Source organism: Carcharodon carcharias, chromosome 11 (assembly GCF_017639515.1).
Source record: "Carcharodon carcharias isolate sCarCar2 chromosome 11, sCarCar2.pri, whole genome shotgun sequence".
Classification (NCBI taxonomy): Eukaryota; Metazoa; Chordata; class Chondrichthyes; order Lamniformes; family Lamnidae; genus Carcharodon; species Carcharodon carcharias.
In genome coordinates, this window is record NC_054477.1 from 75,312,125 (window position 1) to 75,337,877 (window position 25,753).

The 25,753-nt window shown below is 42.9% G+C and overlaps 1 protein-coding gene across 2 annotated transcripts in view; it reads left to right on the forward strand.

The window, feature by feature from the left end:
• The window catches only part of creg2 (cellular repressor of E1A-stimulated genes 2), a 30,542-nt gene extending 7,379 nt beyond the window's left edge, over nucleotides 1-23,163 (forward strand). Inside the window, exons 2-4 of one of the 2 annotated variants that reach the window (XM_041199805.1) lie at nucleotides 11,815-11,984; nucleotides 19,594-19,707; nucleotides 22,067-23,163. In XM_041199805.1, coding sequence (XP_041055739.1) covers nucleotides 11,815-11,984; nucleotides 19,594-19,707; nucleotides 22,067-22,220 — 438 coding nt within the window. In that variant the 3' untranslated portion in view covers nucleotides 22,221-23,163. The remainder of the gene's footprint in view (nucleotides 1-11,814; nucleotides 11,985-19,593; nucleotides 19,708-22,066) is intronic. The other variant, XM_041199806.1, reaches the window with a different exon arrangement.
• Nucleotides 23,164-25,753: the final 2,590 nt, after the last annotated feature.

Sequence of the window (25,753 nt, forward strand, 5' to 3'; positions counted from 1 at the left end):
CTCGGTTGTTAAACACAGATTACATTCTACTGCACAAAAGCATAATGCACAACTAGTTATCACAAAAATATAAATGAAGTGACTTATTGAGCAGAACTGTGTAGTGACTAACTTAGAATTGCTGAATGTTACGCCCCAAAAATGTTCAATCTGTTTAAGAAAATAGAATTGCTTTCCCATTCAAAAATCTTTTTTTCATAGACTGTTGCTGTCTATATACAATCCAGCTTTTTTTCTCCTGATTGTCCTCATAACTCATGCATATTGGTTCTTAATTCTGTATGCAACCCTCATATTCCTATTGTGGGTACCAATTTTGGTGGACCTCACCATTTACCTTGCAAAATGTTTCTGGGTTATTTATATTGATCCGCACATGCAGTTTATTTTGGTGACTGGTTTTATGACCTATGTTGTCTTTGGAAGATGGCAAAGTAACACTGCACTAGATTTCAACTTTGCTTTTAAACAATAACTGAACAAAAAACATGGCTAAAACAAAACCTATGAAGTCCCATTGTGAACTTGGGAAGGTGGTTTAGGGTGAATGATAAACTCGCATAACTAGTGGCAGCGAGAGGTCCTGACCATTCTAACCTCAGCTCATGGGAATGATACCATGGTGTTATGGCACAGCGGATGGTAAATGCTAAGTTGCTCAAATCCCAGAGGGAAACTTGAAACAACTGCCACAACTGTTTTGCAAGTTGTATTTTTATTTCGAGACTCATGCCTTGAATTCAGTAGTAATACGTCCATCTAGTCTTAGAGGTTTTCTTTTACAAAACTAAAATAAACATTTATTAATAAAAGAAATAATTTAAGTACATACATAGGTCTACAAATTGCTGCTATGATAACACCTAGCTTCCCTATTTAATCTGACTCCCAGTTACACCCTCATTAAGGCAACAGTAAAAACAGAATAGATTTTAACAGACCCAGGCAAAGCACACGATCCCCTAGACTGGGATATTCACAGTGAATTCTCTTAGCATCAGTTCCTATCGGCAGCAACAGAAATACCTGGAAAAACTCAGCAGGTCTGGCAGCATCGGCGGAGAAGAGCAAAAGTTGACAGTTCGAGTCCTCATGACCCTTCAACAGAGCCACGTAGAATTAGGAAAGGGGTGAAATATAAGCTGATTTAAGAGTGGGGGGGGGTGTTGTTGGGACAAGCAAGCAGTGATAGGAGGAGATAACCAAAAGATGTCACAGACAAAAGAACAAAAAGGTGTTGAAGGTGGTGATATTATCTAAAAGAATGTGCTAATTAAGAGTGGAGAGCAGGACAAGCAAGGTAGCTCTAGTGGGGGTGGAGTGAAATAAGCGATGGGTGGAATACATTGAAAAATAATGGAAATAAGTGGGAAAAGAAAAATAATGGAAATAAGTGGGAAAAGAAAAATCTATATAAATTATTGGAAAAAACAAAAGGGAGGGGAAAGAAATGGAAAGGGGGTGGGGATGGAGGAGGGCATTCAAGATCTAAAGTTGTTGAACTCAATATTCAATCCAGAAGGCTGTAAAGTGCCTAGTTGGAAGATGAGGTGATGCTTATATTTCACCCCCAACCAACAACCCCCCCCTTCTTCCTCCCCCCCCCTTAAACCAGCTTATATTTCACCCCTTTTGCTATTTCTACTTAGTTCTGTTGAAGGGTCATGAGGACTCGAAACATCAACTTTGCTCTTCTCCGCCGATGCTGCCAGACCTGCTGAGTTTTTCCAGGTATTTCTGTTTCTGATTTGGATTTCCAGCATCCGCAGTTTATTGTTTTTACCTATAGGCAGCAGCTTGGCACATAGAGGCAGGAGGCTTTTCACATTTATTAGATCTTAGAATGCCTTCTTGCACATAGCCTTATCTCCTTTATACATATTTTCCCCTTTGAATGCAAATTCCATTGTCCCAATATGTTTTTGCAACTTTATCTTTCTAATAATAAAAACTTTTCATAGTATCAATTTTATCAATAAGCTTTGGGAAAAATAAACACACTTTGGCTTCTTCTGGCTAAGTGTAACATTTCACCCTCTCTTTTGAAATTCAAACTACTCTGGTTTATCTAAAAATGCAAATCTTTCTTTACACCTCACATTCTAAAACTTCAGCCATGTTTACTTATTTAGCATTTCAAAACTAGCTTATCTTATACATCAAAGCCTTCAGACCAGCAGTCTTTAATTCAATTTAAGTCCCTCCCCACCGCCCCACACACACACACACATGAATACAGAGACTATCCAGACCCTGCGATCCCCACTTTACAATAAATTCCAATAACATTATGAAAATTATTATATTTTCATGACAATGGCTAGCAGATGGGAGGGAACAGAAACAGCACCCCCCGCCCCCCCTCCAGTGCGGAACAGAAGAAACCCACCAAGAGAAGTGATGGGAATAGGTTGATTGTAGGACGGGGAAGAGAAGCCCAGGACGGGGGACTCGAGGACTCCTGGCCCACAAGGAAACATTTTTAAAAGAATAAAATAGGCCTCTTTATCTGGCCCATGTTCCAATCTGTGGTAGCTTTCATGGGTATAGTTGGGCCCCTGAATTTCGGATACTTATGAAGCTCTCAGTTGCATGTAGTGAGGGCTTCACACACCTTCTGAAACTGGGGAGCAAAAATGACAGCAGACAACCATAATTTTAACCCCTTGCTTGCTCCATATTTGTCAGTTTTGGCAGGGAGGGTAAAATTGAGCTCGTTTCTTCTTAACTGGCAACCTTATTACATAGTTCTTTTTTTTTAGTACCATCTATAGAAGCTATCTGATCGGACAGAAATTTAGACAGACTCCAATTTGAGCCATGCAGTTTTTACATTTGTTTTCCAGTTATTGTCGAGGCTGGCATAAATGCATTCATTATCCATGTGCAGTTGCCTTGAGAAGATCATACTGGGCCCTGTTGACCTGCTGCAGTCCATGTGGTGATGATGTTAGATAAGGAACTCCAGGATATTGACCCAAGGATGAATAACAGCAATCACTAAGCTAGCAAGGTCCATGAGTTGGATGGGAACTTGCAGGTGATATTCCCATGATATTGCTGCCCTTGTGTTTCTCAGTGGTAGACACAGCAGGGGAGAGAGTTACTGCCAACGTAATCTTGGTGACAACAACCTGTAGATCATATACTACAGCCAAGATGAATATTGAGTCCAGTGGCAAATGAGAAACAAAATGCTCTGACCCGGATGTTTTTGAAGTTCTAGGGTGTTATTAAGGCTGTACCCTTGTGAATCAGACAAGTGTTGAGTTTTCCATGACTTTGAATCTTGTAAATGATGGAGAGGCCCGATGGATTAGGAGGTGAGCCTCTCATCACTGACTACCCAATCTCCACCTTGCCCGGGAACACCATCACCTGCAAGTTCCCCTTGAAGTCACACACCATCCTGGCTTGGATATATATCACTGCCCATCATCGTTATGTTGATATACTGGCATTCCAGTTCGGGGAAGGCAGTGGTATAGTGGCAATGTTACTAGACCGGCAATCCACAGACCCAGGCTAATGCTGTGGGCACACAGGTTCACATCTCACCACAGCAGCTGGTGGAATTTAATTCTAGATTTATTCATTGAGTTTAAAAGCTAGTTTCAGTAGTTTCATGGCGATTGTCACAAAAGCCCATCTGGCTCACTAATGTCCTTTAGGGAAGGAAATCTGCTGTCCTTACCTGGTTTGGCCTACGTATGACTCCAGACTCAGAGCATTGTGGTTGACTCTTAAAATGCCCTCTCAACTGGCCAAACAAGCCACTCAGTTGTATCTAAAAGCAATTAAACCAGCCGGACCACCCAGCATTGACCTAGGTACCGGAAATGACAACGGCAAGCCCATCCCTGTTGATCTTGGAAAGTCCTCCTAACATCTGGGGGCTAGTGCCAAAATTGGGAGAGCTGTCCTACAGACTAGTCAAGCAACAGCCTTACATAGTAATACTCATGGAAACATCACTATCCCTGGGTATGTCCTGTCCACTGGCAGGACAGACCCACAAGAGGTGGTGGCACATTGGTACATAGTCGGGAGGGAGCTGCCCTGGGAGTCCTCAATATTGACTCCGGACATGGGAACAGAAACCTTCTGCTGATTACCACCTACCATGCTGCCCTCAGCTGTTGAATCAATACTCCTCCATATTGGACACGCCTTAGAGGAGACCCTGAGGATGGCAAGTGCACAGGGTGTACTGTAGGTGGGGACTTCAATGTCCATCACCAAGAGTGGCTTGGTAGCACCATGACTGACCAAGTCAGCCAAATCCTAAAGGACATTGCCGCTAGATTGGGTCTGTGGCAGGTGCTGAGGGAACCAATGAGAGGAAAAAAGCTATTTGACCTTGTCCTTCCCAATCTACCTGTCGCAGATGCATCTGTCTATGACTGTATTGGTAAGAGTGACGACTGTATAGTCCTAGTGGAGACAAAGTCCTGTCTTTGCATTAATGATACCCTTCATTTTGTTGTGTAGCAATATCACTGTGCTAAATGAGATAGATTTTGAACAAAACTAGCATCTCAAAACTGGGTACCCTTGAGGCACTGTGGGCCATCAGCAGTGGCAAAATTGCATTCAACCACAATCTGTAACGCCATGGCCTAGCATTTCCCCCATCCTGCCATTCCCATCAAGTCAGGGGAATCAATCCTGGTTCAATGAAGAGTGCAGGAGGGCCAGGTTGTTGGAAATCAATCATCTCAGTTCCAGGACAGCACTGCAGGAGTTCCCTAGGATAGTGTCACAGACCCAACCATCTTCAGCTGCTTCATTAATGACCTTCCCTGCATCATAAGGTCAGAAGTGGGGATGTTTGCTGATGATTACACAATGTTCAGCACCATTTGTGACTCCTCAGATACTGAAGCAGTTCATGTCCAAATGAAGCAAGAACTGGACAATATCCAAGCTTGGGCTGACAAGTGGCAAGTAATATTCATACCATGCAGGTGCCATATAATGACCATCTCCAACTAAAGAGAATCTAAACATCGCCCCTTGATGTTCAGTGACGTTCAATGGCATTTTCATCACTGAATCCCCCACTATCAATACCCTGGGTGTTAACCCTTGACCACAAACTGACCTGGACAAGCCATATAAATACTGTGGCTACAATAGCAGGTCAGAGGCTAGGAATCGTGCAGTGAGTAATTTACTGCCTGAGTCCCCAAAGCCCGTCCAACATCCACAAGGCACAAGTCAGGAGTGTGATGGAATACTCTCCACTTGCCTGGACAACTGTATCTCCAAAAACACTCAAGCTTGACATCATCCAGGACAAAGCAGCCTGCACAATTGGCACCCCATCAACAAAAGTTCACTCCCTCCACCACCGAGGCACAGTGGCAGCGGTGTGCACCATCTACAAAATGCACTGCAGGGTCTCACCAAGGCTTCTTAGATAGCACATTCCAAACCCACAACCACTACCATCTAGAAGGACATGGGCAGCAGATAGATGGGGACACCACCACCTGGAAGCTCCCCTCCAAGTCACTCACCATCCTGACTTAGAATTTTCTCCAAAAGTCACTCCCACTTGGAAGGCTTCAACAAGAATTCACCCCCAGGGTTTTAACCACTCCTGAGATTCCTTTCATCTGGATCTCTGCGTATACTTGAGTTCCACCTTCTAAGCACACTTTCAGACCTTGGGCTGTGCTGAGCAGAACACCACTGCTCCAAAATGGTGCATTTGCTCTTACGGCCCATGGCACGGAGTCACCAACCTTTGGCTGCCTTCTCGGATCTTCTCTCGAGCCCACTTTACTTCAAGTCTGCTCCCCATAGCTAACCCTTCAACTTGGAGCCTTTTTCTCTGTTCCTGTTTTCTGTACCCCTGTTGTTTATCTTGACTCAATGGGCTCCATCTTTGATCCCTGTCTTTGTCCTTGCCTGGGACTTACTTCTTGGTTTGGGCCTTTCTCCTGCCCCTCCCCATGTTCTGCTCCCTGGGGCACCTTCTTCTCTTGAATGGCATTCCATTTCAGGTCACCTGACTTCCAGTTTCGTGCCGTTTCTCTTTTTCTTCTGCTGATGTGTGTGGGGCCTGTTCTCAGCCCAAAGAATGTGGAAAAGACTAATTGCGCACGCGAGGCCCTTTCCCAGCCAGCGCATGTGTAAAAGACCCGAAGATAGTTTTAAAAAAAAACCAAACTGCACATTTGCGGCCATTTCCTGGCCGGTGCTTGCAAAGAGCTTCTGAGACACGCCAGGAACTGTAGTTCCTGAACTCCTGATTTTAGGTAAGTTTTTTTTTGTGTTTCTTAACACTAACCAACCACTAGAGGGTGAGCGACCATGCCAGTGCTGTGGAGCCAAGCGACTCCACAGACATGACCAGTGTCTGGCAGTCTCGGCACAGTGTTTCAATTACAACCACATAGGACACTTCAGAAAACTGTGCAAAGCTAAAACAACCAGACGCATGGATGATCCTAAGATGAATCACGAGATCGAGATACCACACCAAGAGGAAATACAACCAGGCTTCTTGGTGAGGTCAAAGATCAGGGATTTTCATTCTGGAACCAAGACATCTTGATTAACGGTCATCTCACAAACTTCAAATTGGAGCTAGTGTTAAGGTCCTCTTAGACAAGGAACATGGCTAGATGCCAGATGTCTGATACCACCCACAACACAGCCTTATGGAGCAGATGGCATCAAACTCCCAGTGAAAGGTGCTCTGTAGGTGACACTCGTGTACGAAGACAAAAGAATATGAAAGACCCTGTTCATCGTCCGCAATCAGGAATGTTCCCATTTTAAGGTGAAAAGCCCGTGTCGACCTCAACCTCCTACATAAAATTAATAGTCAACCAGCACAGGCCTGGTTCCAAATTTAAAAAGGAGTTCCCGAAACGCTTTACTGAATCGGGACGACTGAGGACCCCATAAAGGATTACATTGAGGGAGGATGCTAAGCCTGTTTGTCTGTTCGCGCCATGAAAAATACCCCATCCACTCATGAAGTAAGTGTAGCAACAGTTGGATGAGATGCCAAAAATGGGTGTCATCTTCCCCATCACTCAGCCAACCAAATGATGTTCCAGGATGGTCCCAGTCCCAAAACCAAACCATCCATATCCGCATCAACTTGACCCAGCTCAATAAGGCCATTGCAAGAGAAGACCATAGCATTGTCCCTAGTGGACTACAGCCTGAGCAAACTCTCTAAAAGCTCAATGTTTTCAAAGCTCAACGGTAACAGCGGCTTTTGGCAATTTCCACTAAACAAGAAGTCCAGATTGCAGTCCTTATTCATCAGCCCCTTTAGCAGATTCTGCTTCAACTGTTTGCCATTCAGAATCCCCTCTGCAGTGGAATTCTTTCAACACACGATGTCGGCCATTTTGCAAGGCCTAGAGGGTGTCATCTGCCATACGCATGATGTTTTAGCCCAAGGCACAACAGTGGAAGAACATGGCAAAAGGCTCACAGTGGTCCTAGAACGCTTGCAGGAGGCAGAACTGATATTGGATGAGAAACACAAATTCTCCAATACCTCTATTTGGTACTTGGGACACATCTGTTAACAATAAAGGTATCACAGTGGACCCACAGAAAACAAAAGCTATCAGCAAGTTCCCAACCCCATCCTCAATTCCAGGCTTCCTGTTTGCAAAATTTTTACCCAATCTGGCACAGGTCACAGAAACCCTGCAGCACCTTCTTAAGATAGACCAGGCATGGTGCTGGGACACACTCCAAGGGCAAACATTTGGTTGTATCAAAGCCATGCTGCTCTCAACATCTTGGCCCAATATGACCCATCCTGCCCACCATCATAGCAGCGGATGTTTCGTCAACAGGTCTCGGAGCAGGAACAACTGGATGGATGTTGTCGGCCAGTGTGCCATGCATCCACAGGATTGTTGCACACAGGATATGTTGGAAGCTCTCAGTCACGTGGGCGTGTGAGAAGTTTTCGACTACAGTTTTGGCCTAAGGGTCACCATTGAAACAGACCATAAGCTACTGGTCTCATTGCTAGATGAGAAGGAGCTGGCAAAGATGCCTCCCCAGAGCCAGAGATTCAGTCTACGCCTCATTAGGTTTGAATACGAGATGCTGTACGTTCAGGGGGGAAAACAAATAACAGTGGACACACTTTCCAGGGCCACAGTGGACCTTCCAAAGAAACATGATGTCAACCTGATCGAGGAGCTCGAATTGTACTCCGAATTGGCAAGGAGACACCTGCCAGCTACCACAGGAAAACGCCAGCAAATCTGCCAGGAAGAAATGAAAGATGAGGAGTGTGCCCGCATCCGCTGTTACTGTCAACAAGGGTGGCCACAGCAGAGGCCGAGCGGTAGTACCATGAAGACTTGGTTTGAACAGCTGAAGCCCTTTACTATCATCAACAATCTGGTATACAATGGGGCAGCTGGTCATTCCAGCCTCCCTTCAGCTGGAGATTCTCTAAAAAATACACCAGGGACACCTGGGCATTACCAAATGCAGGGCATAGGCCCAAACCGCAGTATGGTGGCCAGGCATTATAAGGGCAATTGAGCACGTGATAGTGAACTGCCAGGTGTGTGCTACACAAGCAGGACCAGGCGGAGGCCCTTATCCCCACACAGTTCCCAACCAGGCCATGGGAATGCTTGGGCATTGATTTATTTATCTTCAATGGCAGATCCTTTCTCATTCTGGTGAACTAATTCTCCCGATGGATTGAGGTGAAGCAATTGTACATGACAACCACAGAGGTAGTGGTGAGAGTGTTGAAGGAGATGTTCATGAGCAATGGCGTCCTGGACCAAATAGTGTCCAATAATGGTCTACAATTTGCAAATGAATACTTCACCTAATTTGCTTTTACTTGCGGCTTCCAGCACCATACCAGCCCCCCAAGATGCCCACAGTCCAACGGTGAGATAGAAAGAGGGGTCCGCACATAAAAGCTCTGCTGAGGAAGAATGACTACTTCCAAACAGCACTGTTAACCAACAGATCCACCCCACTACAATGCGGCTTAGCTCCACCTGAACTCCTGATCGGCAGAAAACTCAGCACACAACTCCCTATCCTGCCAAAGAAACTAATACCAGGGTTGACAGCCAAAGAGTACCAGAACAGAGAGCAGTCCTAAAGCCTGAAACAGGCTTCCACCTACAACAGTAGGTACCGCATCAGACATCTGCCACATAAGGACAACGGAGTCTGGATTAGGATGTTAATCGGGCGGTATTGTCTGGAGAGACTATGATCAGCCACGGCTATACCTTGTCAGTACTCCAGAAGGTATGGTCAGGATGGGCTGACAAGTGGCAAGTAGCATTCGTACCACACAAATGCCAGGCAATTACCATCTCCAACAAGGGAGAATCTAACCATCGCCCCTTGACATTCACTGTATCCCCCACTATCAACATCCGGAGGGGTTGCCATTGACCAGAAACTGAACTGGACTAGCCATATAGATACTGTGGCTACAAGAGCAGGTCAGAGGCTAGGAATCGTGTGACGAGAAACTCATCACCTGACTCTCCAAAGCCTGTCCACCATCTGCAAGGCACAAGTCAGGAGTGTGATGGAATACTCCCCACTTGCCTGGATGAGTGCAGCTCCCACAACACTCAAGAAGCTTGACACCGTCTGGGACAAAGCAGCCTGCTTGATTGGCACTACATCCACAAACATTCACTCCCTCCACCATCAGCACACAGTAGCAGCAGTGTGTACCATCTACGAGATGCACTGCAGGAATTCACCAAGGCTCCTTAGACAGCACCTTCCAAGCTCATGACCACTACCATCTAGAAGGACAAGGGCCACAGATAGATGGGAACACCACCACCTAGAAGTTCCCCTCCAAGTCATTCACCATCCTGACTTTGAAATATATTGCAGTTTCTTTCGCTGGGTCAAAATCCAGGAACACCATTCCTAACAGCACTGTGGGTGTACCTACACCACATGGACTGCAGCGGTTCAAGAAGGTAGCGCACCACCACCTTCTCAATGGCAACTAAGGATAGGCAATAAATGCTGACCCAGCCAGCGAAGCCCACATCATGTGAATGAATTTTTAAAAATTGAAGAAGACAACCAAATGCCGGAACAATCACATTCAAAGTAATCTCCTATTCATCAAGGTTTACCCACTGCAACAGAACCTACCACTCCTCAAATTGTTGTAAAAACAAAATCTGGAAGAATTATAAAGCTCCCAGATCGCCTCAACTTGTAAACACAGAGACTTGAGGTGAGGCTGGGGAATAGTAGTTAATGAGCACATACTGGTAAATTACATAAGATGCAGAACTTCTTTATGAGACCTAGCGAAATACATAACATCTTACAACATCCTAAGTCCACATTACTTAAATATTTTTCCCAGTATTCCAATTGATCTCCGAAAGACAGCTTTTTTCTTTAATTTTTCTTGTATTCAGGCTCTCAAGTTCTCTCTCATTTTTCCCCTGCCCTCATGCTGTTTGAGAGTGTCCGTTTGTAGTGAAAATGAGAGGTGGTGTAATTTTGCCATGTGGGGTGTTGAAAGATTTGATGGAGGGAACAGAATTGTTGAGAATAGTGGGAAAGTGGGTGAACTACCTCCTGCACTGTATCAAGGTCCTGGGAGTGACATTAGACAACCTTCGAACACTCTGTCCATGCCTGGTGGGAAAAGTGTTTGGCAAGGCTCCTGGCATTGCTGGGGAATGGGCTACCCTCCTCGCCCTCCCCTTTTCCACAAACACCCCCAACCATGCTTCCCAACCCTGACAGCTTCCCCACTACTCCTTTCAGAGAAGATCCATCTTCCAACAGGTCTGCAATAAAACAAGCTGGAAGGGAATGCAACCTTGCTATAGGAAGTACATTCCCACATTAAATAGGCCTCTGGCAGTTCTGCAGGCAGTGTTGCATAGTTAAATATTAAACATTTTGCAAATGTATATGTCAATAAAATTGATGACTTGGCATAAAATCTGTGTTTATGACAGAACAGGCAAACATTATAGCAAAGAATGGTTCTGGATTACGTCGTTTAAAATCCTGGAGGGGAATTAGTCATGTATGGGACTTTGACAAAAATACATGAGAAATTTAAATTAATCTGGGTAAGATATTCGAATTGAATATTTAGGTAGAACGTTAAGATAATTGGTACATTGCAAGGTGCTCCTTCCATCATGTTGAAGACTGCTGTCCCATCAAGTAGCTCTTGCCCCCTTCAGAATTGATTACTCAAATCAAGTCCTCTTCTTCATTGCCTGTCATAGCCCACCCTCTGTAAACTTGAGCCTATTTAAAACTCAGCTGCGGCCTATGTCCTGTCCTGCAAAAAGGCCCCTCTCACACAATACCTTTACACAATGAGCTTTATCAGCACCTGGTTTTCCAGTGATCACATTCAAACACCCTTGTATCTAAATCTCTCCTATCTATTTCTTACCTGGCCTCTTGTGTTTCTCCCTTTCGCTCCATCATTGGCAGCTGTGCTATACCCCATGCTCTGGAATTTCTTCCCTAAACACCTGCAGCTGTCTGCATCACCGTTCTCCATTAAGACTTGCTGCAAAGCACAACATTTTGATCAAGCTTCCTAATATATCCTCCTTTGACTTCCGATTTTTCCTTCGTCTTTTGTGAAGTGCTTTGGGAATTATTTATACATACGTAAATGTAAGTTGTTGTTGGTCATTGTTGCTGGTAATGATGGCGATGAAGAACAGTTATGGGACTTATCTTGGGCCAAAAAAATGCTAACACCAGTTTTTATTTAAACTTGAATCTTTTCAATGAATTTTAACATGGATATAAACTTGTTTCTAGATCAAAGGCATGCCATTTGGAAACATTTTTTCAATCAGTGATGGCCTCCTGGACAACAGTACTGGTATTCCATTTTTCTGTGTCTCTCCAATGGGCCCCACAGTTGCAGATTTGATGAACAACCCCAGTGCTTCTTTAACATTGTCAGAAGCTGAGACAGATTACTGCAGGTATGTTCCTCTCAATAACTTCATGCAACTACACAAGGTCACACACTGACCCTAAACTATTTCTCTGTTTCTGTATTCCTCCTCCTGGAATTTATAAAGTTGCAGTGTATTGTGTTGTAGCAGAAAATAAATGAACCAAATGTTGAGCACTGATGACAAGATCCCTGCAGTAGCGGCCACTTTTGGGAAGTAATTGATTACATTTCAAAGTAAACTATTTGCAACAAACATCAGCCTCTTGAAAAAGTCTCTTGTAAGGTTGTCATTATGAAAGATTGATAGTATGTGGGATTGGACTAAACTGCTCTTTTCCCTCTAGAAGGGATTAACATTTATCTTAAACTAATGGGATAAACTCTCCTGTGTCTTGAAGATTATAATTACCGTCCATGGGTTTGAAGGGTCATGTTTATTCAGGGAAGAGAAATTACAGACAACTAACTTTCTTGAAGACTACTGCCATGGTGAACAAGTGAAATGCAATGGATGTGACAAGTTTTCAAAAAGCTTTTAGGGAAGAAAATCTGATATCCATAGTCCTGTCTGATTTAAGTGCGTCTGCGATCCCAAACCAACGGTTGACTCTTAACTGTCCTCAGCTGTATCAACACCTTCTCAGGGCAAGTAGAGAAGAAAAATCAATGATTGTATCACTCACACCCAAAGAATGAATTAAAAGAGTAAAAGGCAGAGCAAATCACAAGGAATAATATCAAAATGTTCAGAAGATTTTGTATATTTCAGAAAATTGGCCAGTAGAATAAAACTCAGCTCAATTTGGAGAAATAATTAGCATGGAAACAATAACCCATAATAGGGAGTATATATTGTATTGAACATTGACTCAACAAATGTATTAGGAAAAATACTTTGTGATCGTTGTAGAAAAATACTTGAAACCATAAGTCTACTGTATGACTAATGAAAATGTCAATGTAAGCACAGTAATAACAATACAAGTTAAAATAGAACTTTTTCGTTATAAAGCACTACTTATATGAAGGGTAAACAGATTTGGACTGGTTGGGTTGAATGGCCTGTTTCCATGTAGTAACTGTCATGTTTTTCTTTTTGGATCTCAATTGGAGTACTGCATGCTGTTGATCATTTAGGACTGAGGAGAGATTTGTGAATCTTTGGAATTCTCTATCCCAGAAAGTTGTAAATGCTCCATTGTTGACTATAATTAAGGCTGGTCTGTCAGTGAATCGGGGATATCGGGAGTGGGCAGGAAAGTGGAATTGATGCCAAAGATCAGCCATGATAGTAATAAATACGAAGCAGGCTTGATGAGCCTACAGTCTATTCCTCCTAACTCTTATGTCCCGGTCACTCTAACATGAGAAGGATATTATTGTCGTAATGAGCCACAAATCTGATATCAGATTCCAGGAGTTTTATTTGTGAGGAAAAATGGAGATCACTGAGCTTATTTTCATTAGGAAAGAATACTTGAAGTAACAAGTTTTCAAAATTATGAAGAGGATTGATAAAAGTTGATAACAGATAAATTGTTCATACTAAAAAAGGGATCAAAGAATGAGGAACACAACTTAAAAATTTAATCAAGAGTAGGTAGGGAATTTGGTCTGAATTATTTCATATAATTAGCAAAAAACAAATGGTTTGAGTTACCAAAGGAAGCCATTTAAGGCTTGTTGGAGGAAAAATTCCTCATGTCAGAATGTTTCCACATAGTAGATAAATGCTCTAAATTGTAGTGATGCAGGAATTGATATGTATGTTGAAGTTTTTTTGAATTCGTTCATGGGATGTGGGTGTCGCTGGCTGGGCCAACATTTATTGCCCATCATTTGAGAGTCCACGTTGCTGTTGGTCTGGAATCCTTCCCTAAAAGGACATTAGTGAACCAGATAGGTTTTTATGACAACCGGCAATGGTTTCATCATCAGACTTTTAATTTTAGATTTTTATTGAATTCAAATTCTGTGTTGGTGGGATTCAAACCTGGGTCCTCAGAGCATTACCTTGGGTCTCTGGATTATCAGTCCAGTGGCAATACCATTACGCCACCACCTCCTCTCAAATGTTTCGAACAATAGTCTTCAATATCAAATAAGTTAGTTAATTTGTTGGACAAAAGTGACAATTAAACTCTGTAACGATGGCACATTACAGTTGCCAAATACTTAAGAGTCTTGCAGATCTGTTCTGAGTAATACACAACTGCTGGCTGACGGTATTCTCACCTGAGGAACAGGCAGCCAGCAGTTGAAAATTGAGGGAGTGGTGGCACCTTGCAATCTCTTTTGAGGCCCAAGGAAATTTTCCAGTGGGCCTGGATATGGATAATCAGTATACTTATGGGGAGACAATGGCGTAGTGGTATTGTCATTGGACTAGTAATCCAGAGACCCAGGGTAATGCTCTGGGAACCCGGGTTTGAATCCCACCGTGGCAGATGGTAGAGTTTGAATTAAAAGTCTAATGATGACCATGAAAAACATTGTTGAAAAAAACCCATTTGATTCACTAATGTCCTTACCTGGCTTGGCCTACATGTGACTCCAGACCTACAGAAACAGAGTTGACTCTTAAATACCCTCTAAACAAGGGCATTTAGGGATGGGCAATAAATGCTGGCCTAGCAAGTGATGCCCACATCCCATGAATGAATAAAGAAAAACTTGTCTGTTTTATCCAGGTAGTTGCTGAAATAAGCAATGTTAGGGTCCTAAGCAATGGTAGGGACCCCATTTGCAGTTTTCAGGTAAAATTGAGGATGACATGTGCAATAAACATTTGCCTATTTGTACCAGGCACTAAACGGCCTAACCACTGGCCTTTAAAAGCTCTCAAATATTTTGGGGGTGGGGGCAGAGTTTTTGTAGGGCTAGAAGGAAAATGAATGTTCTTTCTGATTCCTCAAAAAATACTGTGGTCCACTGCTGACCCATGGTTGACCTTTAGGATTGGTTGTCATTCCTGGCCCAATCTGCCAGTCAGCGCAGTGTGAGAGTTTGCTGACAGCATTCAAATGTGACCTGAACACAAAGAAAGGTTCGGGCTCCCCCCTGTTACCTTTGGACAGGCGATGTGTCTGCTCCACCAGCTTTGTGGTTGTTTTGTGTGAAAGACTAAAACTGCCCGCATTATTTTTAAACCCAGCTCAGAGCAGGCACTAAGCAGATGACATGTTTTATGTGTTCAGCACAGCAATGCTAAAAGTTAGCTTGTGACTGCTGATGTCACTCATCAAATCTGAATGGAGAATAGTTCGAGAAGATCTGATTGCCACTATCATAGAATCTTACTTGAAGAAAATAGTACCATATACTAATCTGTGAGATGGGACGTCATGCAATTTCTCCTCAACAAAACAAAGCACAAGAAACATTTCATAAACCTGCACATAACAATAAAAACTTTAAACTCTCAAATGCGTTTGTTACCTTTAGCCTTGACTTTTCCTGCGCACCACTGGAAGGCCTCCCATTAACTTTCATCCTTTTTTTCAATTATCTCTGTGATCACCTTCACTATCTTTGTAACCTCCTCCAGAGCCCTACAACACTCTGAGATATCTGTACACCTCCAATTCTGGCCATTTGAACAACCCTGCTTTTTAATCACTCCACAATTGGTGACCGTGTCTTCAGCTGCCAGGGAATTCTCCCCCTAAATCTCTTGACATCTCTTTCCTCCTTTAAGACGGTCCTTACCACTTTAACCAAGCTTTTGGTCATATGTCTTTTTGTGTGTCAGTGACTGATAACAGTCCAATGTACGCTTTCTGATGTTTTACTACATTAAGGTTGTTGCTGATGTTGATACAATGCATCAATAACAACAGCTTGCATTTATTTTCTATGCCTTTAGCATAGAAAAACACCCAAAGCCACTTCACAGAGAGATTAGGAGATGGCAAAAGTTTGGTCAAAGGTATTGGTTTTGAGGAGGGTCTTAAAGAAAGAGGCAGCAGGGAGATCCCAGAGAATAGGACCTAAACAGCTGAAGGCGGAGCTTCTGAAAGGTGAAAGGATGTGGTTGCACGAGAGAATGGAATCAGGGAAATGAAGTGTCCTAGAGGGAAGGGATTATAGGGCTGGAGGTGGTCACAGAGATCAGGAGAAACAATGTCATGTAGGGATTTACGAACAAGACATTTAAGATGTTGGATAAACCAAAGTTGATCAGTGAGGCTGGGCGTGGCATGTAAGTGGCATTTGGTGCAGGAAAAGATAAAAACAGCAGGGGATTTGTAGACAGTTTGTGGAGGTTGGGAGATCTTCAAGGAGCGTATTGAAAGAACCGAATCTGTATGTGACAAAGACAAGTCTGAAGGTTTCAATGGAAGTTGTGCTGAGGTAGGGATGGAGGTAAACTATGTTCTGGAGACATAAGTATGTAGTTTAAGTGATGCAGAGAACAGAAATGCAGAGCTGTTTGAATTTATTTTATTTAACATTTAGATGCTGAGAGGTTGTTTCCTCTTGTGGGAGAGTCTAGGACCAGAGGGCACAATCTCAGAGTAAGGGGTCGCCGATTTAAAACAGAGACAAGGAGGAATTTCTTCTCTCAGAGGGTAGTCAATCTGTGGAATTCTTTACTGCAGAGGGCTATAGGGGCTGAGTCATTAAGTATATTCAAGGCTAAGATAGACAGATTTTTCATCAGTAGGGGAATCAACGATTATGGGAACAAGACAGGAAAGTGGAATTGAGGATTATCAAATCAGTCATGATCTCATTGAATGGCGGAGCAGACTCAAAGGGCCAAATGGCCTACTTCTGCTCCTAGATATTATGGTCTTATGGTTGGAAACTTAAGGCAGGATTTTTACCTCATCGGGCGGGCAGGCTCAGGAGTGGCTGCAAAACCAACTGCGGCCCACGACTGCCAATTAACGGCCAGCCAGCGTGAATTGTGTGCTGCTACACTGAGTGCTGCAGGGGCGGGGGTGGGAGGAGGGCGAGCGCTGATGTTTGCGCATGCGCAGGGGTGCGCTCAGTGAAAGCTCCCTGAAGGCACAGAACTGCTTCAGAGAGCTGAAGATTTTTAACATTTGCAAATAAAGAATTGAAATAAAGAAAACATGTCTCCTCGTGTGACTCTGTCACATGAGCCGGGACGTGTTAACAATGAGCTTTAAATTTTTTATTTTTTTTAAATCACTGGTTGAAACCTCATCCCGTCTGTGGATGAGGTTTTGCAAAAAATGCAAAGGCCTGTTGGCCTATTCACCCGCCCGCCAAACAAACGGTTGGACGGGCAGCGAAACTTTTAATTTAATTAATTGATAAAGGGCCTTAATACGCTTCTTAATTGTCAGCAGGTGCGCTATCGCCTCTCAAGCACACCTGCTGAGTGAAAGATTGCAAGAGTGCGCGATGACGTTGGGACGCTTGCCTGACGTCATCGCGCACTATTTTACTCCTGTTCAGGTCAGGGTGCGCCCACCCAACGAGGGAAAAATTCTGCCCTTAGAGTTAAACAGAGCAGCAAGCTTGAGGGGATTGGAGTCACTGATGAGAAAGCTTGCTGCTTGGGGTCAGAAGAGATATTTAGGTTTGTTTAGGTGGAGGAAGTTAAGACTTGCCCAAGACTGGATGTTGATAAACTGTTTGACAGAACAGAGGCTGTGGAAAGGTAAAGATGAATGTTATTGATATACATGTGGAAGCTGATTCCACATCTGCAGATGATATTTCCAAGGGTCAATATTTAGGTGAAGAAAACAAGTGAGCCAGGAGTGGATTTTTGGAAGACTCTGGAGGTGACATGGGAGTGGGAAAGGAGACCATTGCTGGAGATGCTGTGGCTATAATTGAAAATGTAAACATGGAATTCCACTCAAGTCGAAGATGGGAGACTTTATGTTATGGTCAACCAAGTCAAAGGTTATAGATTGATGAACAGTGGTGGGATATTACACCCTGGCCCCAGTAATGTCATCTGTGACTTTGTTTAGGATCAGTCTGGTGCTTTTGGAGGGCAGAAGTTGAATTTGGAGGGATTGAATCGGGGGCTGAATTTTCCCCCATCGGGGGGGAAGTTGAATGGCGGGTGTGCACAGGCGTGCTTCCGATCGGCGCCCCCAATTGGGGGCACGGCGCCATTTTACTTGGGCAGGCCAATTAAGGCCCGCCCAGCGTGACGTCCGCACAGAAGTGCTATGCGCTCCTTGTGTGGACGGGGGGGAGTTCCCAAAATCGAGAGTGCACTCTTTCGTGCATGCGCACGAAAGAGCGCACTGATCTCCCTGAGGCTAAGTGCTGCCTCAGGGAGATCAGCTGTAGATGTCAAAAAGATAAAAATAGAAAAATAAAATTTCCTTAACGCCCCTCATGTGACAATGTCACATGAGTTGGGACATGTCCATAATTTTCACAAAAATGTTATTAAAATTTTTAAAAGCTACATGGAACCTCATCCCACCCATGGATAAGGTTTAATGCTTTTTCCAATTCCTGCCAGGGCTCCTGGTCTGCCTGCCAACCTTAAGGTTGGACAGGCAGGTCCTTTAATTACTAAATAGCCTCTGTCATTGGCCTCAATTGGCCATTGACAGGTTGGTGGGTGCACAGCTAATTTTGCTGCGCCCCCGCCTTCCTGAAAATTTAAATGGGGCACAGTGATGTCGGGAGTTCCCCCCAATGTCACCACACGTCATTTTAAGCATCGGCAAGTTTGCCTCACCCACGCTCGCCAATGCGTAAAATCCTGCCCAGGGAGTTGCAGCAGAGATGAGAGGGAACGCATTTTCAATGTCTTTGGAGTAAAGGGAAGTTAGAGATGAGGCCTCTGTTAATGGATACTTTAGGTTAAAGGGTGTATTTTTTTGAGGAATGTTTTGAAGGGAAGGCAGGCAGTGCCTGAGGAGAGGAAATAATTTGCAGTGCTAGCTAACAGGAGGCCCAGAAGAAAGTTTGGCTGGGCAGCAGTTTAGTGGGAATGGGGTCAAGGAAGTAGGAGGCATGCCTCCTAGATGAAATATTCTCAGAGCAACCTGAGTAGAGAGGGAAAAAGAGGCTGGGGCATGGGGAGGCTGGAGGGAAGTTTGTCTCAATAGCCAAAGATGCAGCTCGAGAAAGATGAGGATGATTGTGCAGCAGTTGGAGTTTGAGGAGCCTATCCAAGCTATTCCAGAGAAGAATAGCAGAGGAGTTTGAACAGCGTCAGTAGATGTAGGAAACAAACAGAAATCAGCAGAGATCATTGAGCAGGAAAGGAGCAGAATCCAGAGGAGGATGAGAAGCAGTAGAACAGATCAAATCTAGTTTTAAAGTAATGAAAAAAAGAGTCAGAGTTTGCTGTGTTATTTATGTTGTCTAACGCTAATTATTGAACATTTTTTGTGCAAAAATATCTGAATTATCAGGAGTACACTGTGGATATGGTTTGTGGATTGCATCTGAAAATTTTGAAGGTAGAAATGCTGAAAAGCCAGTTAATGCCTAACTGGGTGTGCTGTTCAGGGAAGTTGAATAGTGGAAGTAATTGGGGGGAAAAAAATCAAGTAATCCAAGGCTTTACTGTTCTATAATGAAATCTGAATGACCATCTCATGAAGCACGATGTCACGGTTGGTTATTTCAAACTGTTTAGTTTGTTGTATATTCTCTTTCTGCATTTTATTTGTGTATAGACAGAATCTCATTGACCTTGAAGACTCGAGGTGTGCCAGGCTGACACTTACTGGTCAAGTGGTGACTGTGCCCACTGATGAAATTGAATTTGCAACGCAAGCTATGTTTTCAAGGTTTGTCTTTTTACCCATACAGACTATAGTGATCCAGCTTAATATTGACTCTAATTAATGCTTTGAACAGATAGAATAGTCGTAGCACTCAGGCATACATTAAGGTCATACTATTATTTTTGTTCTGAGTGCTGCAACATATACCACTTCCAATTGTAATGCAAGAATAAACTGTGATGTGCTTTGTAATTGCAGAGCGGGTACACTGCTCAAGTTTTATTCCAGTTGAATTAATTTTATATTCTGTTAGAAATAAGTAATGGACCTTCCTCAATGGCTTAAAACAACAAAAATAAATCAATCTGGATTCTTCTCCTCATTATAATTTTGTAGAATTTGTATTCTTGAAGAAATGGATAACTGGTTTTGTTGATTTTTAACACTTGACTCTTGTTCACAATTCCACACTAAGAATTGTCAGGTCTTTAATGTAGGATTAGATTTTTAAATCTGAAATTCCCTAGGGGAGGCAATGGTATTGTTGCTGGACTAGTAACCCAGGGACCCAGCATAATGCTCTGGGGACCGGGGTTCGAATCCCACCACAGCAGATGGTGGAATTTGAATTCATTAAAAATTTGGAATAAACCATTGTCAATTGTCATAAAAACCCATCTGGTTCACTAATCCCCTTTAGGGAAGGAAATCTGCTGTCCTTACCTGGTCTGGCCTGCATGTGACTCCAGACCCACAGCAATGTGGTTGACTCTTAAATGCCCTCTGAAATCAAACCGCTACAAAGTCTCTGTGGGTGTACCTACACCACATGGACTGCAGAGGTTCAAGAAGGCAGCTCACTACCACCTTCTCAAGGGCAGCTAGGAATGGGCAATAAATGTTGGCCCAGCAAGTGAAGCCCACATCCCGTGAATGAAAAAGAAATGGTGGTGAACATGCATTGCCAAAAGCCCCCAACAGCTCACAACATTACACAGGCACTGCAAATACCTGGTATCATAGCCAAAAAGCAATATCCAATAAAAGCACAAGTTCCATTAAAATGTTCCATATTTCACCAGAACGGAGCTAAGGATGTCTTTAAGTATTGCTGAAAATGATGTCCCCAGGTTTGTAGGACAGGGAATGGGCATTGATGGTGGAGGGTGGGGTGGCTTGGGAATGTCAGTAGTAACACAGGTGGTAAGCCAAATGACATTCAAATCCTAAAACCACATGATTTGCACATGTTTATTAGGATCCCATCTGCATAAAGTGGGACCATTGGAAGCCTCAGTTGAATCCAAAAGTCAATCGCATTGGGTGAGCCTTGGATGCAGAATCAGGGAAAATTTTTGACTTTTTAAATTTTCTTCCCACTAGCTGAAAAAAGAAGGCAATATTGAGATATTTGTACCCCTCCATATACCTCAGAGCATTGTATGGCACAGTGGATAGTGAGTAAATGATAAATGGGGTGCAGTGTTGGGGAAGAGAAAAGAAGATGATAAAGGGAGGAAAAAAGCGAAATTGAAGAGGAACATCATAAGGGGGATTTTTAAGGCAGAGAAAGAGATGGTAAGGAAGAAAGAGAGCTCCAGTGGGCAGAGGCACAATGGCTGAAGGAATGCAGAGAGTGGAGAACAAGTCGTAGGTTGGTGTTGGCAGGAACAGGGGATGTGAAGAGTGACCTAGGGTTCAAGAAGACTACAGAGCAAGGGAGGAGAAGGGAGGAATCAGTCAGTTCCTGGGAATAACTTGTGGAACTTGCTGAAGATAGAAGTGGTAAGGCCTCAGTTAGGATGAGAAAGTTGGCCACGGCATTCTGGATTATTTCATTCAGTAGGATACAACTTATATTTGAAAACTTTTCCAATGTGCACACCCTCCAGTCCTCCACATTCTCTTGTCATTCTCTGTTCCTTCTGCTATCAGAATGACCATTTCTTTAAGGAAGTTTTTATTCTCTTCCTAAAGCCTTAAGATAATGCTTTTTTACTGTGCTTTTGCTTCTTCCTGATTCTGCTTCCCCCTACATGTCAGCTTGATACCCACTTATTATCCTGAGCTATTCCTTTGTACTAAATGAGCACTGTAAGTAGTTGTTGTATTATTGTTACATTTTGAATCATAGCTTTTTGTACATTGTCTATTTTTATATGCTGCAGGCTATTTTGTTGGCAGATTAAAAATGTTATCACAGTTTATAACCTGCACTCAATTTAATGGCCTGTCTCATCATTTACAGTTGCATTCTCAAAGGAAAACTTAGCCACCAAAACTGCTAGGACAAATGTAAAGTGTCTTTAAACACAAATGGAACCAGGAATAATGTGAAATTGTACTTAATGCAGATGCAGAAGAGAGAGAATCCTCTGTTATGAATATAGTATTTGCTGATCCATTTAACTGTTTGTGCCAGCAGGCATCCAGTAATGAAGAAGTGGCCTCCAGACTACAACTGGTTCTTTATGAAAATGAATATTCAACATGTGTGGCTCCAGGACTGGTTTGGAGGGGTCACTATCATCCCACTGGAAGATTATTTTAAAGCAAATCCAGTGAACACTGAATAGCTTGTAAAAGAATGCCATTTAAAAGAAAAAGAAGCATTGTTTACAGTTTTTGTGGGTTCCCATTTTGTATCTTCAGGCTGGAAAAGTTTTTTGTTTCAGTATTGGTATATTGGCTGAGTATAGGACGAACACTTGAACATGAACATTTAATGGCAATCTCTAATTGTCTTTGAGGACGCAATGGTGAGCTGCCTTCTTGAACCACTGCAATTCATGTGGTAAAGGTGTTCCCACTGTGCCGTGAGGTAAGAAGTTCTGGGATTTTGACCCAGTGATGTTGAAAAATATACTGAGATGCGCAATGGGGCAAAATTGCCACTTCTTCTTGCTAATATTTTTTTGCCTACACATGCCATACATTATCAGATTAGTGTGCTAGCACCCTCTGCAAGAAATGTGAGGTGTTCAGCATGGTTACTAACTCCCAGTGCTGTATTGTCCAGTATGAGATTGCTCTCTGAAAATTGAAGTTATTTTGATAAAATTCTGCTAACTTTGTTCAGAATAATTTTTGTCTGCAAGGTTTTAAATGTTGTGCTTATTCTATCCTGAGCTTATCCCATTGTAGCATGCAATTTTCAGTAATTACACAGCATTGCAACTTGAATTATTCTGAGTTATAGATGTACTGTACCCCTTGTTTCTAAATCATCTTTTGTAATTGGCAAAATATGAAAAAGTCCACAACAGAGCATTTGTTGGTAGCAGAAATTTACGAAAGTTGGTTGCAATCAAATGTAACCCTGATTATTGATCATGTTGGTAATCCATACTGAGCTATATGATCAAAACAGTCTGTTGCTTGTCTGTGCTAAACAAGCTGTGTTCAGCTCTCCTTCAGCTGCTTCACTGGAGGGTCTATGGTATGTGCGATTGTATTAAAATTTGTAATAACATGATGTTTTACATTTTGCTGGCTAATATTAAAATATATTCAAATTTATTGTGAATAAATTTGGCTGCAAAAAATGTCGAGAGAAAAGGTGCACAGTTTGACTTCATGGGCATGTGATGGACAAATAAAGGTGCCCTCAGATCAGCCTGGAGTATTTACCAATCGAAAGGGATTCCACCCCCACAATTTTTCAGCTGGTTTGAGACTGTCAGAAGGTTTACATGCATTGAGATATCCTGAATTCTGCCATGATCTCTTCACTCAGCACCCGTCATATCTCTCATGATCTTCACATCTCTAGTAACCGAGTAGATAACTCCTTGGAGATGAGGGTTACCCTCTGAGGAGTAGCTGATGATACCTGTGAGAAACTCTACAACTAATGAACAGAAAGGTACAACATGAGCGCTCTGAACAAGTAATTGGATTGCTGAGGATGTGATTCAGGTGCCTGGGCAGATCCAGGGCTGCCCTTCAGTATGCATCAGCAAGGGTCTCCAGAATTCTAGCGCTCTTCTGTGCCTTGCAGGTCATTGTGCCTCATAGTGGACTGGAGCTACAGGAGGAGGAAGGTGAGGAATGCTTTGAATCCTCAGTGGAGAAGTTGCAGGATGAGGAAGAATCTGATGTGGTCAGGGGGCCTGAAAAACCTGTGATGGAGTCATCCAGGCACAATTCTGGTTCCTTGAGTATAGGAAGCTTAACGGCACAACAATGCTGAATTCATTACCTGTGGGCCCCTCCCAGTCACAAATCCCAGAGTCAAAAATTCCTCCAACTTATTCATACTCTTTGCTCATCTACTCTGGTCGCCATTCTCCATGCAGGTAATGTGCATTTGGAAGCTGGGAGGCAACAATAGAAATGAATGGACAATTGAAGCTTTAAAATAAAGTGCATGATTCATTTACAATTTGCAATATGTTAGCACACTTACATCTTTATAATCATCAAAGTGAATTGCATTGTGCAACTAAAAAGTCTCCCTTTTCCTTTTCTGATTACTTCTACATGGCGTATTACCCCTGTCACTTCTGCTGAGCTAGAGGAACGTTTCTCATTCCCCTGCCCTGAAGGCTGAGATGCCTATAGCATTCATCCTCTGGTCCTTGAGGCCTGTGTGGTCCTAGCCAAAGGGGCAAACTCATTCATCAGAGGAGGAAGTATCTTGTGGGGCTCTATCAATAGATGTAGTCTACTTGGATTTTCAAAAGGCATTTGATACAATGCCACACAAAAGGTTAATATGCAAGATAAGGGCTTATGGAGTTAGGGATAATACATAAGTATGGATAGAGGATTGGTTAACAGACAGGAAGCAAAGAGTAGGGATAAATGGGATATTTTCAAGTTGGCAGGCTGTAACTAGTGGGGTACCTCAAGGATCAGTGCTGGGACCTCAGCTATTTACAATCCATATTAATGACTTAGATGAGGAAACCAAGAGTAATGTATCCAAGTTTGTTGATGATACAAGTCAAGGTGGGAATGTAAGCTGTGAGGAGGACATAAAGAGACTGACAGAAACAGAGACTTACTGAGTGGCCAACAAGGTGGCATTTGGACTATAAATGTGGGAAGTGTGAGGTTATTCACTTCAGTAGAAAAAATAGAAAAGCAGAATATTTTTCAAAAGGCATGAAACTTGTAAATGTTGATGTTCAGAGAAACTTGAGTCTACTTGTATAAAGAACACAAAGTCAGCATACGGAAATGAAAACAATTAGAAAGACAAATGGCGTGTTGGCCTTTATTGAAAGGGAATTGAAGTATAAGAATAGGGAAGTCTTGCTGCAATTGTACAAGGCTTTGGTGAGACTACACCTGGATTACAATGTGCAGTTTTGGCCTCCTTTTGTAAGGAAGGATATACTTGCATTGGAGGCACTACAGCGGAGATTCCCTTGATTGGTCTCTGGGATGAGAGGGGCTGTGCAATAATGAGAGACTGAGTAATTTGGGCCAATACTCTCTATGATTTAGAAGGATAGGAGATGATCTCATTGAAATATCCTAGATTCTGAAGGGGCTTGACAGGGTAGACATGGAGGTTGTTTTCCCCAGCTGGGAAATCTAGAACAGGAAGCACAGTCTCAGGATAAGGGACTTTCTTTTAGGACAGATGAGAATTCTCTTCACTCAAAGGGTTGGGAATCTTTGGAATTCTCTACCTCAAGATGGTTGTGGATGCTCCATTGTTGAATATACTTAAGTCTGAGATAGACAGATTTTCAGTCTGTCAGAGAAGCAAGGTATATGGGGAACAAGCAAGGAAGTGGAGTTGAGTTAGAAGACAACCAGACTGTATTGAATGGTGGAGTTGGCTCAAGCAGCATATGGTCTTCTCTTATTTCTTATGTTTTTCATTTCTTATGACTGAGCAGGGGCCAAGGGATCAGAAGTGGGAAACACATTGAACAGAGCCCCACATCCATGTGCCCTTTCTCCATCTTCCCTCTTATGGCCCACCTGCACTTCTCGATTATCCACAAGCTAGAGAGCATTTTACTACACTTCAATGAATCACTGACTGGCTTAGGCGAGGCTTTCTTCCATCCTATTTAAAGTAGCAGAGTGAGTGTACAGACCATTGGTCAGCGTTAGCACACACAATTGCCTGTCACATCAGGTGCTCCAT